This window comes from Oncorhynchus mykiss, chromosome 9 (assembly GCF_013265735.2).
Source record: "Oncorhynchus mykiss isolate Arlee chromosome 9, USDA_OmykA_1.1, whole genome shotgun sequence".
Taxonomy (NCBI): domain Eukaryota; kingdom Metazoa; phylum Chordata; class Actinopteri; order Salmoniformes; family Salmonidae; genus Oncorhynchus; species Oncorhynchus mykiss.
The window spans coordinates 20801002-20818791 of NC_048573.1; the positions used below are offsets into that span (position 1 = coordinate 20801002).

General features: G+C 41.2%; 1 protein-coding gene across 3 annotated transcripts in view; it reads right to left on the reverse strand.

Moving 5' to 3' along the window:
* The window catches only part of LOC110531729 (phospholipid-transporting ATPase ABCA1), a 227524-nt gene that overhangs the window by 167760 nt on the left and 41974 nt on the right, over positions 1-17790 (reverse strand). For all 3 annotated transcript variants that reach the window (XM_021615071.2, XM_021615074.2, XM_021615072.2), the window contains exons 10-12: positions 16073-16212; positions 15150-15266; positions 6729-6926 (exon numbers count right to left, since the gene is read on the reverse strand). In XM_021615071.2, coding sequence (XP_021470746.2) covers positions 6729-6926; positions 15150-15266; positions 16073-16212 — 455 coding nt within the window. The remainder of the gene's footprint in view (positions 1-6728; positions 6927-15149; positions 15267-16072; positions 16213-17790) is intronic.

Here is a 17790-nt window from a genome sequence, read left to right on the forward strand (position 1 = left end):
CTGCGACCCTGTGCCTGTGACTAATAAACAAATCTTATCTATCTAATCTAAAATGTCCTTCAATCAACACTCAACTCATTTCAACTCCCCATTATGTATCATAGCGATAATAGTAAACATCAGAGTACCTTAGGTAGATTGTTGTACACAATGTTTGAAATTACATGATTTGTAACTCGATTTTGAGCATGCAAATCAAGTTTGTGCCTCAGTGCATAGGGCATACAAACTCATGTTAGGTCTTCCGCAATATCATACACAACCTTTTTCTCCTGTACCGACAGTAAGATTTTAGACATGTACACATGATTAGAAACTGGATGGTCGAGCACTGAATGCTTATTGGCTGACAGCAGTGGTATATCAGACCGCATGCTACGAGAATGACAAAACATTTATTTTTACTGCTCTACGTTGGTAACCAGTTTATAATAGCAATAAGGCACCTCTGAGGTTTGTGGTAGAGTATATGGCCAATATACCATGGCAAAGAGCTGTATCCAGGCACTCAGCGTTGAGTCATGCTTATGAACAGCCCTTAGCTGTGGTATATTGGCCATATACCACACCCCCTCGGGCCTTATTGCTTAAACGTACCATATTTGCATTAATGCTCCTCACTAAAAGACAATAATAAAATAAAAAGTGAAAATAGCCTTCCTGCAATACCACGATCCAAAAAGAAGTGATGAACAGAAACAACAACATAAGACATGCCTGAGGAATGGTGCAGTAGAACCAATATGTTTTGGTACTGACACTGAAAACAATAGACTGGACAACAGCGGAGTTACAAATGATGCAGAGCTGCCAAGGGATATGTTATGGAGTATAGCTGAGGCATACTGAGATATAGATTTGGTAGCTGGCTGGCACTCGCTTTATATCCTTGTTTCCGATGGACTGTAATGAGCTAGCCATCTGGGGAGTGAGTCCGGCTTGACAGCTGTCCACACATACCTCTACCACACGGGTTTGTTATGGTACTTTCTCTCAGTAAAGAAGGTCCTTTGCTATTTTCACAGACAGCATATCATTGCATATGTTGTTATTGAGTGTCCAAATTCAGCATGTCACATTTTTGACTGTACGTTATGCAGTACATGACATTATATGATTATTGGGCAGTTTGTGCCTGCCCTGTATCTAGAGAAATGTCAGGTTTGTTTCGACTTTTGCTGCAGTGGGCTAAATCAGGGTCACACAGAGAGTTTCTTGGAAGTCTTAAACAAATCTACTTTGAAACAAAAGTACACATCTCACACACATGGTTATGGGCTTACAAAGAAGAAGACAGCCGCACCATGTCGGATATAGAGTTGAAATGTATTCCATTTTGAGTTTGCATCCCAATATTACACTTTTTATACATCACAGAAGACTGAAATATAACAAAACTATTTTACATAGAAACACCGGATTTCCAGCATTTAAAAAAGATAAATGTTTATTCCACCCATGAGGCCACTAGGTCATTTGACTGCAGGAAAGGGGTTTTAATGTATTGGTTTACTCGCAATGCATTAGATATAATTATATATTGTGTCATCTTACCTACAATGTATTAACTATGAGAGTTTACATACTGTACGACCAACCATGTGGCAGCATCTCTTTAACAAATACATATGTTTCATTGTCATATACACTGAGTTTACAAAACATTAGGAACACCTGCTCTTCCCATGACACAGACTGACCAGGTGAAAGCTGTGATCCCTTATTGATGTCACTTGTTAAATCCACTTCAGATCAGTGCAGATGAAGGGGAGGAGGCAGGTTAAAGAAAGATTTCTAAGCTTAGAGACAATTGTGACATGGATTGTGTATGTGTGCTTGTCAAGCTGATGTTTCAGCTGAGACCTGACAGACACTTCCATGTCCCACTTAGTTTATAATCGCCATGACGACTTATGACAAGAACACTGCAGAGTCAAACGTCAACTGCATTCAAAAGTTTGTCCTCTTTAAGAGTTTGGATCTACACTTGTAATCTGTAGTGATCCATTGAGGAAGCAGGCTAAGCAGGCTAAACAGCCACTCAGCACAAGCCCACTGCTGTAAGTCAACCCATCAAAATCCTATTACATTTAAGTAATTTGGCAGACACGCTTATTCAGAGCAACTTACAGCTATTGCATTTATCTTAAGATTGCTCGGTGAGACAACCACATGCTCTATCACAGTCATAGTAAGTACATTTTGTCCTCAATAAACCCTAACCCTACTAGATCCGGGGTGAAGTTGACGCTAGGTCTAGATCTAGGATCAGCATCTTCCTCCCACAATCCTAACTTGAACTATTAGTTGGGAAAATGTGAATCTGATCCAAAATCAGCATCTAGAGCAAATTCACCCTATGTCAAACATGTCATGCTTTTCCCCAACCACTGGATATGGTGGTGCTAAGTCTATGCAGTTGGATAGCAACGATTGGACTTCGATCACGGTTGAGGAACTAACCTACTGACAATGTGACAGGCTGCCACCTCCAATCTCTCGCTGCCCTTTATTAGACTCACAAATGGCACCCTATTCCCTAAATAGTGCACTATTATGGGCCCTGGTCAAAATAACTGCACCATAAATGTATCCGGTTGCTATTTGGGCACGAGGCAACATTGTAGTAGCAGACACAGTGATGTCATGGTTGTAGAGGGTACGCTGATAGATGATAGCTGCGGGAGGACATTAGCATGGACTGACTGTGCAAAACATTAAGGACACCTTCCTAATATTGAGTTGCATGCCCCCCTCCCCCCTTTTGCCCTCAGAACAGCCTCAATTCATTGGGACAGGGACTCTACAAGGTGTTAAAAGCGTTCCACAGGGATGCTGGCCCATGTTGACTCTAATGCTTCCCACAGTTGTGTTAAGTTGTCTGGATGTCATTTGGGTGGTGGAACAGTCTTGATACACACGGGAAACTGTTAAGCATTGCAGTTCTTGACACAAACCGGTGCTCCTGGCACACACTGCCATACCCAGTTCAAAGGCACTTAAATATTTTGTCTTGTCCAGTCACCCTCTGAATGGCACACACACACAATCCATGTCTCAAGGCTTAAAAACAATGTATTTAACCTGTCTCCTCGAATTCATCTACACTGATTTGAAGTGCATTTAACAAGTGACATCAATAAGAAATCATAACTTTCACCTGGATTCACCTGGTCAATTCTACAGTGCTTTTAGAAACTATTCACACCCCTTTGCTTTCTCAGCCTGAATCTAAAACTGATTACATTTAGATTTTGTATCACTGATCTAAACACAATACCTTATAATGTCAAAGTGGAATTTATTTTGTCAATTTAAAAAAATACATGTAAATATGTAAAAAAGTATGTAAAGCCGAGCTGTCTTGTATCAATAACTATTTAATAATTAGAACTAATCAATAACTATTCAACCCCTTTTATAAGGCAAGCCTATATAAGTTAATGAGTAAAAATGTGCTTAACAAATCGCATAATAGGTTTCACTAACTCATTCCGTGTTCAATAATAGTGGTTAACATGATTGTTGAATGACTACCCCAAATCTGTACCCCACGCATACAATTATCTGTAGGGTCCCTCAGTCGAGCTGAGAATTTCAAAAAGAGATCCAACCTCAAAGACCAGGGAGGTTTTCCAATGCCTCGCAAAGAACGGCACCTATTGGTATATGGGTAATTTAAAAAAATATATATCTCTTTGAGCATGGTGAAGTTATTCATTATACTTTGGATGGTGTATCAATACACCCAATCACTACAAAGATACAGGTGTCCTTCCTAACTCAGTTACCGGAGAGGAAGGAAACTGCTCAGGGATTTCACCATGAGGCCAATGGTGACTAAAACAGTTACAGTGTCAATGGTGACTAAAACAGTTTAATTCAGAGTTTAATGGCTGTGATAGGAGAAAACTGAGGATGGATCAATTACATTGTAGTTACTCCACAATACCAACCTAAATGACAGAGTGAAAAGAAGGAAGCCTGTACAGAATAAAAATATTCCAAAACATGCATCCTGTTTGCAACAATGCTCTTAGATGCTCATGTTATGGGTACAATGCTCTTAAGTAATACTAAAAAAAATGTGTCAAAGAAATGTACTTTTTGTCCTGAATACAAAGCGTTATGTTTGGGACAAATCCACCACAACACTGAGTACCATGCTTCATATTTTCAAGCATGGTGGTGGCTGCATCATGTTATGGGTATCCTTGTCATTGTCAAGGACTAGGGAGCTTTTTAGGGAAAACATTTACGGAATAAGGCTATAAGCACAGGCAAAATCCTAGAGGAAAACTGGTTCAGTCTGCTTTCCAACAAACACTGGGAGAGTGAGTAGCTTACCTGTCACGCCCTGGCCTTAGTTATCTTTGTTTTCTTTATTATTTTGGTTAGGTCAGGGTGTGACATGGGGGATTTATGTGTTTGCCTGGTCTAGGGGTTTTTGTATGTTTATGGGGCTGTTTCCTTTCTAGGTAGTTTGTAGGTCTATGGTTGCCTAGATTGGTTCTCAATTAGAGGCAGCTGTCTATCGTTGTCTCTGATTGGGAACCATATTTAGGCAGCCATACTCTGTGGGTATTTTGTGGGTGATTGTCTTCTGTCTTTGTGTCATTGCACCAGATAGGACTGTTTCGGTTTTCACATTTGTTGTTTTGTATTTTGTAGTGTTCTCGTGTATGGTCTTGATTAAACATGTTGAACTCTAACCACGCTGCATTTTGGTCCTCCTCTCCTTCAGCAGAAGAAAACCGTTACATTACCAAGATGACATTGAATGTTCCTGAATGGCCTAGTTAGAGTTTTAACTTAAATCGTCTTGAAAATCTATGGCAATTTATGTCTGTCTAGCAATGATCAACAATCAACTTGACAGAGCTTGAAGAATTTAAAAAATAATAATGTGCAAATATTGTACAATCCAGGTGTGCATTGTTCTTAGAGACTTACCCAGAAAGACTCACAGCTGTAATCGCTGCCAAAAGTGATTGCAACACATATTGACTCAGGGGTGTGAATTAGATATCTCTGTATTTCATTTTCAATAAACTTGCAACATTTTCTAAAAACATGTTTTTTTTTCATTTCGTCATTATGGATAATGTTTGTAAATGGGTGATTAAACAATTGATTTAATCAATTTTGAATTCATACTGTAACACAACCAAATGTGGACTAAGTTAAGGGGTATGAATACTTTTAGAAGGCACGGTATTTCATGGAAAGAGCAGGTGTTCACAATGTTTTGTACACTCAGTGTACATTTATATATTGTATATGATAATATGTTTTTAGCCATGTGCCAGCATATTTGCTGGGGAGGACTAGCCATCTGCATTATAGATGATAACAGAATACAAATCAAGTGTATCTACTCACTTAAGTTAATCTATCTATGGACCACTTCAGGAAGTAGCTTATGTAGGCACCCAGTCAACATCTTTCACAACCAAACGTATCCTCTGGTCAACGATTAGCCATTTGTGTATTCATAAAATTCATATTGGATTAGTAAATTCTGTGGATGTAATGAGTCCAACCAATTTGACATTTCATTTTCAGAAAGTATAAAGAATCAATGTTGTATTACTAGTCATATGTCTTCTTGAATTTGAAGGACCTGAAAGACCAGAAATGTTGATTTATAGTTACATTTGGCCATGTTTCCTCAACTTGACATGTATTGACTACATGAGCCTTTGATTAATATACTGATTACATTTTTTATACCTTGAGAGAAATTCAAATGGAAGAGAGAGAGAGCAAAAATAAAAGAGTGGGGAGAGGAGGGGGAAGGGGTAGAGAGAGAGAAAGGGAGAGCGAGAGGAAGCGAGAGAGAGCGAGAGGAAGCGAGAGAGCGAGAGAGAGAGAGAGAGAGAGAGAGAGAGAGAGAGAGAGAGAGAGAGAGAGAGAGAGCACATTTCACATTTTCTCCCCCCTGTCCACGCTCAGCATGCGTTGAGCCTATGCGACAAGGAAAAGGTAAATGATTGACGAGTAAACATCATCCCGGCGTCCATTTTCAGATACGGAATTACATCAGGAACAAAAATGGATTGCATTACTTTTTGATTTTTTTTGCCCCATGTGGTTAAACCCCTGGAGGCTTAGATGTCATCTCCCAGGTATTAGCAATGAGGGGGATGACGAAATGTCTGTAGTCTACACGTGTGGCTACATAGCGCAAGGGAAAGTAGTGTATCGCTGCAAACCACCAAACGGATCAATACATCAATGTTCACCCAACTGTCTGCATGTCACAACAGTATGTGTAAAGATAGCGCTGTGTCTTGTGTTATGTTAGCTGAAATGTGTGTCCATGGATGCTTATAACAATCCGTTTTATTACCACAGCAGTACAGTTAGGCATTTTTCGGAATGTTGTCTAGGTTGTCAATTGATATGGACCTTTGTATTCACCCAATCAAATGACAGCTTGTGCTGTTGGGGGTGAAGAATTTAACTATTATAGTTGTGAACGCACACACGGTGTTGAACATTTTTTTCCTCATATATTAGAGCTAGACAATTGGGCACACAATGGTAGAATCAACGTTGTTTTCACCTCATGTCAATGGAATGACGTTGACCCGATGTGGAATAAATGTTGAATTGACCGTCTGTGCCCAGTGGGAGGATACATAAACACACTCCATGTCAGTGTATTTTGTGAAAGGGGGAAGAATTAGATCAAATGACAATGTGAAGAGAGAGAATTAACAAACCCCAATGAACTTCTTCAGGAGGTCCAGGATTTGTCTGGTGGTGTTGAACACGTCGCGCCAGTCATTCGGCGGCATGCCCGCGGGGCGGTCCTCAGGGGGCCCGTTGTACAGGAAGTTGGCGAGCAGTTCTTCCGTCCATCTCGTGCCTTCGAGCCCGTGGTTGAGTGCGGCTGCAAACGCCGGGTTATCCAGAAAGGCCTGATTTGAAAACCAGAGAAAAGGGGTTGTGAGGGTAATTTACACTCATCAGATTATAAAACAATCAATGCACTGAGAAATGAATGCAGTGGAAGCTAATTGGAGACCTGCAGCACTGCAGATCCTTAGGACCTAGTTTTCCCCCTGTGATAGAATTAATTAGAAACATTAAGCTAGATGGCACTGTTGTACTGCAGGCTTGGGAATTTACACCCACCTTTTTCATGACCATGCACATTCACACATGTAGAGTCGCAGGCACATACGCAGACACACTCAGGCATGTGCACAAACAAGTGTACATTCCCACACACACATACACACACTGTGTGCTTCCTATGACTGTCTCCTTCCTCCTTCCCCCAGCCCTCACCCCAGTGTGATAAGCACCAGGTGTCTTAACTGTCAGCTCGGCTTAAGCCTCATTCCATGATTTCACTCGGCACTCAAATAGTTAAGGAAGAGATATGCTAATCTAAATGCAAATGGTGTTGCTGTTACAGCCTCCCTACAGTATGAGTGCAGTTTCAAAAATGAATGGCCACCCATCCCTGCAGTGTAGAACAATGGGAGCCTTACATAATAGCTTCCTACTCAGGTTCTGTACGTTCCCTGGTACAGGTTTTGGTGAAAATACATTACTTGCACCCCAAATGGCACCCTATTCCTTTTATAGTGCACTACTTTTGACCTGATCCCGATGGGCCCAGATCAAAAGTAGTGCACTATAAAGGGTGCCATTTGGGATGCAGCCTTTCCATCTGTCTGGGACTGCTCCCCTCAGTGTGATCTGTAGGGTGCATACAGTATGCTCGCAACCATGAAATTGCAACCGTGTAATAACACGATAATAGTGGTGTTGTATTGCATAACTGAACATGGTCTGCTGATAATGTAGTGTGTGGCAAAACAGGCTGAAATTCTCTCTGCCTCGCTCTCTCTGCCTCAAACATATTCTGACCAATGTGTTCAGTGGCGTTTGTAAGTAAACACTTTGGAATGTTTAACATGAGGTCAAACGTGTAAGACGTCTATACTGCTCCTGACCATTAAGAAACATCCGGTTTAACCATACATCTGTGATAGTAAGAGTGGAATAATTCATTTAGTTTTAAGATGTACATACAGAAATATATTGTAAACAATATGCTGTTTTTACTTTAGAGTTAAGAATATTTGTAAAGGGTCACTGAAATTCAATTGATTATACAGAATGCCAATGTGTCTATGGCTAAACATGGTATATATGTTGTACTACTCCTAACATTCAGTGGCATTTGGGACGGATTGTTGCAGATATGCCGTTTAACCCCGGCGTCCAAGTGTCAAATTACATTATCCGACATGAGGTCTTCGAGCAAAAAAAGACGTTCCCATATTTTCCCTGGCCTTTTAAAAGGATGGAAATGGTCGGCTCCCGGCGGCAGGCGGCCAATGAAAACTCAAACAAGCCCTCTTACCATTTTCCAACATAGGGTCATTCTAATAATAATTCCTGCTTGACATTTTCCTAGATGGTCACTGGTTTGGCATCAAGTAAATGGCAACCAACCATTAATTATCAGTCACTCTTTTACTGTAATAGAATGTTATATAAACAGATATAAACCCATACGGTTACCTGTTGGCAACAATAGTAATTATTTTTACACAGAGTAGTGCTTGAGAATACTGCTTCCTGGGTCCTTCAAGCCATTCCATAAAATCAGAGCTGTCCTCTCTCCCCTATGCACTAGCATAGATCTGAGAGGATTGAATGGGTATAGGGAGAATGGTAGTAAATCCATCTTGCCCTCTGATAGTGAAGGTGGAATATAGAGGTAGTTAGAGGACTCGTCTTTGTATCTGTTCCACTAAGGCATTTTGTGAGCGCACTGGTATCACCATTAAGACAATCTCCATTTTTAAGTAGTCCATTTTCTTATTGTACAACTTCTATGAGTTGGTTAACAAGCTGAAAGGGTGCATACTGTGTTGTTTGAACAGGTACAGTGGGGCAAAAAAGCATTTAGTCAGCCACCAATTGTGCAAGTTCTCCCACTTAAAAAGATGAGAGAGGCCTGTAATTTTCATCATAGGTACACTTCAACTATGACAGACAAAATGAGAAAAAAAATCCAGAAAATCACATTGTAGGATTTTTTATTAATTTATTTGCAAATGATGGTGGAAAATAAGTATTTGGTCAATAACAAAAGTTTATCTCAATACTTTGTTATATACCCTTTGTTGGCAATGACAGAGGTCAAACGTTTTCGGTAAGTCTTCACAAGGTTTTCACACACTGTTGCTGGTATTTTGCCCCATTCTTCCATGCAGATCTCCAGATCTCTGGCTAGGCCACTTCAGGACCTTGAAATGCTTCTTACGAAGCCACTCCTTCGTTGCCCGGGCGGTGTGTTTGGGATCATTGTCATGCTGAAAGACCCAGTCAAGTTTCATCTTCAATGCCCTTGCTGATGGAAGGAGGTTTTCACTCAAAATCTCACGATACATGGCCCCATTCATTCTTTCCTTTACACGGATCAGTCGTCCTGGTCCCTTTGCAGAAAAACAGCCCCAAAGCATGATGTTTCCACCCCCATGCTTCACAGTAGGTATGGTGTTCTTTGGATGCAACTCAGCATTCTTTGTCCTCCAAACACGACGAGTTGAGTTTTTACCAAAAAGTTATATTTTGGTTTCATCTGACCATATGACATTCTCCCAATCTTCTTCTGGATCATCCAAATACTCTCTAGCAAACTTCAGACGGGCCTGGACATGTACTGGCTTAAGCAGGGGGACACGTCTGGCACTGCAGGATTTGAGTCCCTGGCGGCGTAGTGTGTTACTGATGGTAGGCTTTGTTACTTTGGTCCCAGCTCTCTGCAGGTCATTCACTAGGTCATTTTGACCCCACGGGGTGAGATCTTGCGTGGAGCCCCAGATCGAGGGAGATTATCAGTGGTCTTGTATGTCTTCCATTTCCTAATATTTGCTCCCACAGTTGATTTCTTCAAACCAAGCTGCTTAACTATTGCAGATTCAGTCTTCCCAGCCTGGTGCAGGTCTACAATTTTGTTTCTGGTGTCCTTTGACAGCTCTTTGGTCTTGGCCATTGTGGAGTTTGGAGTGTGACTGTTTGAGGTTGTGGACAGGTGTCTTTTATACTGATAACAAGTTCAAACAGGTGCCATTAATACAGGTAACGAGTGGAGGACAGAGGAGCCTCTTAAAGAAGAAGTTACAGGTCTGTGAGAGCCAGAAATCTTGCTTGTTTGTAGGTGACCAAATACTTATTTTCCACCATCATTTGCAAATAAATTCATAACAAATCCTACAATGTGATTTTGTCTGTCATAGTTGAAGTGTACCTATGATGAAAATTACAGGCCTCTATCATCTTTTTAAGTGGAAGAACTTGCACAATTGGTGGCTGACTAAATACTTTTTTGCCCCACTGTATAAAGACCACTTGCAGTTGTGGAATGTTTGCTCACAAGTATAATTCATTGGCTGATCCATCCTCATAACCTGGATGGAATTAAGTGATCCTTCTTTAACCCATAGGGAGTCACACCCAGTTGACGACTTCAACATGCAGATTGGCATTTATTGTCATTAATCTTACCCTGGAGGCAGCTCTGCAGAGTGAGCACTAGATGGCACAGCCACAAAGTCGTACAATCTGATTTTAAACTTAACCCTAACATTAAACTTACCCACACTGCTAACCCTAATGCCTAACCTGAAATTAAATTACTTTTTACAATGTATCCAATTTTCACCTTGCAGCTGGCCCATTAGCGGAAATCGCTCAGTTCTGCCTCCAGGACAAGATTATAAACGTAAACCTGCCTTCAAAATGAGGCAAGTCCTCAATAGCACTGCCCATGCTAAAATGGCTTTTGGGCACCGCAGTTGTCTATCTATGTCTATGAGGTGGAATTGTCACCATTTTGCTTATGCCTATCCAATCCTCCTAGATCCAATCAGTAGGGGCTAGGGGTTTATTTGGGATTTAAGAGATTTCTCTCTTCAGCTCGGCTGATAACTCAACTGTGATGTAATTGCCGCCATCAATGTAGAAAGTTGCTAAAACCTTGAGAGACCTCTGGAGAAGATGACACCACGGAACTACCAGTTCTGAGGCCTGCTGCTCAGAGGGAGAAAATGAAGACAAAGGAGAATTGCAGGGTCCATTTGTGTAAAGGTTAGGGCTGGGGTAATGAATAACCTGGCTACATGGAGTGCTTGGCTACGCTCTTCCCTAGCTGCCCATAAGCTCATTTCAGGTGACACGGGAGTAATGTCTGCTTCAAGGGAAGGGGAAGGAGAGAGAGGGGGTTTCTGGGAAGGGAAAGGTGTGTGAGCTCTCCATCTCTCCATTCCAAGCTAATCCCCTTCCCTGACTGCCGGGGTGAAAATTATCCAGCACTTACCCATAATGACTTTATTTTTTCCATATCGATAAACCTGATATGTAGCTATATTTTTCAGCTGAATTTGTGTTAGAAATGTTAGATATATTCTGGTGGGAGGAAGTGTAGGACCCTACTTTTGAGAGATAAAGGTTGGTAAATATGCCTAGTGGAATGGCTTGTGTATGTCATTCAAAATTCTAATGGACAAGGATAATTCCGACTGATGTACAGTGCATGTTTAAAGAATTCAGACCCCTTCCTTTTTTCCATATTTTCTTACATTACAGCCTTATTCTAAAAATGATTAATATATATATATATATATATAATCTTCATCAATCTGCACACAATACCCGATAAATTGACAAAGAGAAAACACGTTTGTTTTGCAAATATTGATTGTTTTGCAAAAAATAAATACATGGAAATATCTAAGGGTGTGAAAGTATTCAGACCCTTTTCCATAAGACTCGAAATTGAGTTAATGTGCACCCTGTTTATATTGAACATCCTTAAGATGTTTCTACAACTTGTTTGGTGTCCACCTGTGGCAAATTAAATTGATTGGACATGATTTGGAAAGGCAAACATCTCTTTATATAATTTCCCACAGTTAACAAAGCAATGTCAGAGCTAAAACCAAATTAATTGTCCGTAGAGCTCCGAGACAGGATTGTGTTGAGGCAACAGATTTGGGGAAGTGTACAAAAAAAATTCTGCAGCATTGAAGGTCCCCAAGAACACAGTGGCCTCAGTGGAAGAGGTTCGCAACCACCAAGACTCTTCCAAGAGCTGGCCTCCCAGCCTAAATGAACAAATCGGGGGAGAAGGGCCTTGGTTAGCGAGGTAACAAAGAAGCCGATGGTCACTCTGACAGAGCTCCAGAGTTCCTCTGTGGAGATTGGAGAACCTTCCAGAAGGGCAACCATCTCTGCAGCACTCCACCAATCAGGCCTTTATGGTACAGTGGCCAGACAGAAGCCACTCTTCAATAAAAGGCACATAACAGCCTGCATGGAGTTTGCTAAAAGGCACCTAAAGGACTCTCAGACCATGAGAAAAAAGATTCTCTGGTCTGATGAAACCAAGATTGAACTCTTTAGCCTGAATGCCAAGCATCACTTCTAGAGGAAACCTGGCACCATCCCTACGGTGAAGCACGGTGGTGGCTGCATCATGCTGTGGGGATGTTTTACAGCTGGAGGGACTCGGAGAATAGTCAGGTTCGAGGGAAAGATAAATGGAGCAAAGTACAGGGAGATCTTTGATGATAACACGGTCCAGCACACTCAGGACCTCAGACTGGAGTGAAGGTTCACCTTCCAACAGGACAATGACCCTAAGCACCCAGCCAAGACAACACAGGAGTGGCTTCGGGACAAGTCTCTGAATGTCCTTGAGTGGCCCAGCCAGAGCCCAGACTTGAACCCGATCAAGAATCTCTGGAGGGACCTGAAAATAGCTGTGCAGCGACGCTGCCCATCCAAACTGACAGAGCTTGAGAGGATCTGCCAAGAAGAATGGGAGAAACTGCCCAAAAACAGGTGTGCCAAGCTCGCTGCCAAAGGTGCTTTAACAAAGTACTGAGTAAAGGGTTTGAATAGTTATGTAAACGTGATAATTCAGTTTTGTATTTTTTTATACATTTGCTAACATTTCTTAAAACGTGTTTTTGCTTGTCACAATGGGGTACAAATACAATTTAATCAATTTTACAATAAGGCTGTAACATAACAAAATGTGGAAAAGGTCAAGGGGTCTGAATACATTATAAACACACTGTATATCAGTGGCGGTTGGTGCAGTTGAAAAACCTCTTAATTAAGGATCCACTACTTTTTTTCAATTTTCACCTAAAATGACATACCCAAATCTAACTGCTTGCAGCTCAGTCCCTGAAGCAAGGATATGCATAGTGCAAAGTTTTAGACTGAGCCAATGAACCATTGCATTTCTGCTCAAAATGTTGTATCAAGACTACCCAAATGTGCCTAATTTGTTTATTAATAACTTTTCATGTTCAAAACTGTGCACTCTCCTCAAACAATAGCATGGTATTCTTTCACTATAATAGCTACTGTAAATTGGACAGTGCAGTTAGATTAATAAGAATTTAAGCTTTCTGCCAATATCAGATATGTCTATGTCCTGGGAAATGTTCTTGTCACTTACAACCTCATGCTAATCGCATTAGCCTACGTTAGCTCAACATCCCGCAGGGGACCCACCGATCCTGAAGAAGTTTTAAGATGAGGGAGGACGGTCATTTTTTTAATGAGCATGGCCTTATTTTTACTACAGCATATTGGATGACTGCCATTCATATTCCATTCAGGCAGCTCAATGTAACATCGATAGGTCTAGGCTACAACATGATATTCACATTTTCCCTATACCCAATCATGAAGTTGCTAGAACCTAGCTTAGGAAAAGATTACAATGTAGGTGCACAGGTCGAGATAAATTTGAGTAATCAAGGTAACAGACATTGACACATGCAAAACATGCCTGCATCTAGCTGATTTAGAGTGTAATCATTAGTCCAACAGTTGAAAACAAGATTTTATTGGCTAAATTCAGGTATGTTTATCCCCATTTTGGTCCATTTGCTTCCGTTTAAGAAACAGTTTTCAACAGAATTGGCGGAATGAATACACCCCTGATCACACGTAAACACGGTTCAATTTCATAGCAGCCACATACAAATGTGATCCCTTTGATCATTGAATAATTATTTTTTGCATCTACACACTCTCCTCCTCTCACCTTTTCCCTTCGCTTGTGGACTTCAGTGTACAACACATCAGCTGCCTGTGACCAGGTGGAAAAAAACCTTTCCAAGCCAATCCTTCATATCATAACCGCTAAACACAGCCTACATTGTTGTAACCATATTAACTAACGTCATAGTCAACGTAGCTACTAGAACTAACGGGTTAGTAAATCCGCTACAATCATGTAGTACAGTCAGCAAGCAGTTTAGCAGTTACACTGGCAGGCACCGGTTGCAATAAATTAATGAAACCAAACGTTTACCTTGACTTGGAAGAGTTCCAGTATTTGATAGCCATAGCCAGCTAGCTAACATAGCATCACTCTCTGTTTGAGCAGGGTGTTTGAGTAGGCTAAACATCCGCCAGTTAAGTACTCACATGTTATGCACTGTAATACTAGCAAGCTGTAGCTTATGCTTTCAGTATTAGATTGATTCTCTGATCCTTTGATTGGGTGGACAACATGTCAGTTCATGCTGCAAGAGCTCTGGTAGGGTGGAGGATGTCCTCATAATTACTGTGTAAGTCTATGGAAGGGGGTGAGAACTACGAGCGTCCTTGGTTTTGTATTGTATTTTGTAAGTCAATTTACTCAGAGGAGGATGGAAACTAGCTGTGCTACGGCTACACCATGGTGCTACCTTACAGAGTGCTGTTGAGGCTACTGTAGACCTTCATTGCAAAACAGTGGTTAAACCAATTATTTGGTGACGTGAATATATTTAGTATAGTTTAATGTTTCACTACTTTAAAAAAAATATGAAATTCACTGAGGAGGATGGTCTTCCCCTTCTTCCTCTGAGGAGCCTCCACAGATGGTTATTGACATTAAAGCTATTTTCAACTAGATTTAACACATAAAAACATCTGTTATTTTCATTTTCTCACCTACTTTAACATTAGATAAATCACCATAGATAAGACAGTGATACTCATGTATGACAAGTCATTCATCCTTGTCTAACATCTGTCACATGTAAATCAGCTCTACGGTGTAGTACATCAGGTTTCCATGTTTCTGTTGAAGGAGTCATAAATCTTACCCGCAGTGCACTGACTTGGGGGCCATTTTGAAAGTAGTTCCAACCACGTGGTTCAAAATCCTCCCAAGCTTCCAACAACTCTTTCAACATGGCCAATGCGTTGAAAGTCCTATTTGCCTGAAACAAGAAAAAGAGATAGTGTGGTGATTAAAATATGGAAAATTCCATCTCTAACCCTACTCAATTTGAAGGCATTCACACTGTGCTATCAAATTTATTTCGCAGCCAATCTGACCTTGAGAACACACTGCGTCTTCGTATTTTCACCTATCCCCCGGGGAGACTGATTTGATTTCTACCACCCGTTGTGACTAATGTAAACAGGGTTATTTACACCCAAGCACTGAGATGTAAACAATTGGGCTGCTAAGGGTGTGAAGACGGGCCCCTATGGCAAGACCGAGCCACTCGCTGTGAAGTCGGTGGATCTACTAAGACATTATCTTACTAGATATTCTTCACATCCAATTCCCCACAGCTTTTCACCATTGGTTTGTTTTGTTTATGCAGTTTCAAAATTATGTTAATTACGGGAGAAACGTCATGAAAAATAGATTATATCCCCTGAGTGTGTTCCCTATTTCCTCTCCCTGGCTCTTTCTTTGCGGTTTCTGGAGAGGGGTTCATAGCGTGTATCGTCACGTTTTGATTTACCAGCTCATCTAAATGCCTCGTCTTGGTATGATTCGTGAAGTGAAAATATGCAATTAGATACAATCGCAAACATTTTAATTATTCAAGCTATTTACGTCGGCACCCAAAGTCAATGTCCCCAACACTGTTATGAGTGTTGGGATCACAGAGTCCACATTCTTGCAGACATCCATTTTCTTTCAGTCTACTTGACTGACTTCAATTCAAATTGACACCAACCCTGGCAGACACGTGATGTGCATACAATATGAGTTTCTCCTTTGTTTTACCTCTTTCACCATTAGTCTAGTTGCAGGTGTGTCAGGGGTGTAGAGGATCTTCCCTTGGATTAGGGGCCGAAATGTCCTCCAAACAATACGTAGGCCAGGAGTTCCCTCAAGAGTGTCAATCAGTACTTTGCAGAAGGCACCTGGTGAGAGAGAAACATCTATTGTTCCTTCAAAAGCATGTGTAAATACACCTGCTAGCGACTTAGAAATTGAGAAAAGCAACAGATAAAAACTGTACAGACATCTGTCTGAATGAGTACATGGAGCAAACCGCCAAAATGTAACATAAGATAAATTCATAATGTCTTGATGATAATAGACATAAATGTGGCATCTCATTTTTGGACCACATTTAATCCATTTGTTACAATCAAAGTTACCATCAAAATAAAAGTTTGTTAATCTGTTGTGTTTCAGGGTTAGAAACAGAAGATTGAGGTTGCATCCTAAATGGCACCCTATTCCCTATAGTGGAATATTTTTGACCAGAGCCCTATGGGTACAAATAGAGACCATAGATTCCCAGAAATCACATCAAACCCTCACGCCACTGCTGAGAAAATAAACGGTAGTCTTCACATGCTTAATAATGGAAGTAGCAGGCGATATGACAACCGGTCAAGTTGACACTTTTCACTATGTGGAGGATTTATTGCAATTCCGACACTTCAAAGACTCAATTATTTTGTGTCGAACGACTCCATTAATGTGTAGCTAATAACACAATGGCTGGGGAGAGAGGAAGGAAGGGAGCAAGATATTTATATAGCAGTCCAGCACAGCTGAATACACACAGTAGGAGTTGGGAGCCAGGAGTGCTCAACACTGAGGGAGAAAACAAGTCAATATGCTCAGCTGCAGTGGGATCATTATTAATTTATCCAATCTGCCAATGTGAATATTGCCAGGTCGGTTGGAGCGCTGTGTAGGTTACACAGGACGATAGATCTGAGGGAATATCAGGGTGAAAGATGCTGCAACCACCACTTGTTTGTGTTCTGTAGGGTGGGAGGATGTGTCTGACTGTCCTGTAAAGCGTCTCTGTTTATCGGTATGGCTGTCTGCTTGCTTGCCTGCCTACTGTACATGTCTCTATATCTGCGTCTCTGTTTCTGTCTGCCTCTATGTGTCGCTGTGTCTTTGTCTAACTGTCTGTACTTTTGTGTGTGTCTTTTGATCCGTCTGGCTGGGCTCAGGTGCGTAGGTCTATACTTGGCTCGTCATCTCAACTCAAAAGCCTCTTCCACCTCTTCTATCACAGTGCTCCCTTAACCGCTGGCTACCTGTCCCCCGTAAAAATTTGTGGAAATTTTGAGTGCAGGAAGTGTGATAAATGTTAGCCTTTTGCCTTGCGGCCCTCCCTTCTAAGGTGCTCCGGGGAAACTCTGTCGAGTGCTAATGGCCGCCCTCACTCCGGCCAGCTGTTTCCCCTGACCACACGTAATTTCCTATAATCATATCGCTTAGACAGGCAGTACACAGCATCACATGGCTTAGAGCTCTCCGTTCAATAAATATTGATATCAGGATGAATCTCTTCCACCCATTCTTATTCGTATGAATATTTATCTCCCCCAAAACTGTGACATATTCTTACCAAAGGTGTCTGATTTATCACACAATGGTGGCAGTGAGGAACTGAATCCATATTTTACACAGGGAGCTGCAGCCAAGTAATTGCTCGGAGCCTCTAGTCAGCCCCTCATCATACCTGGCAA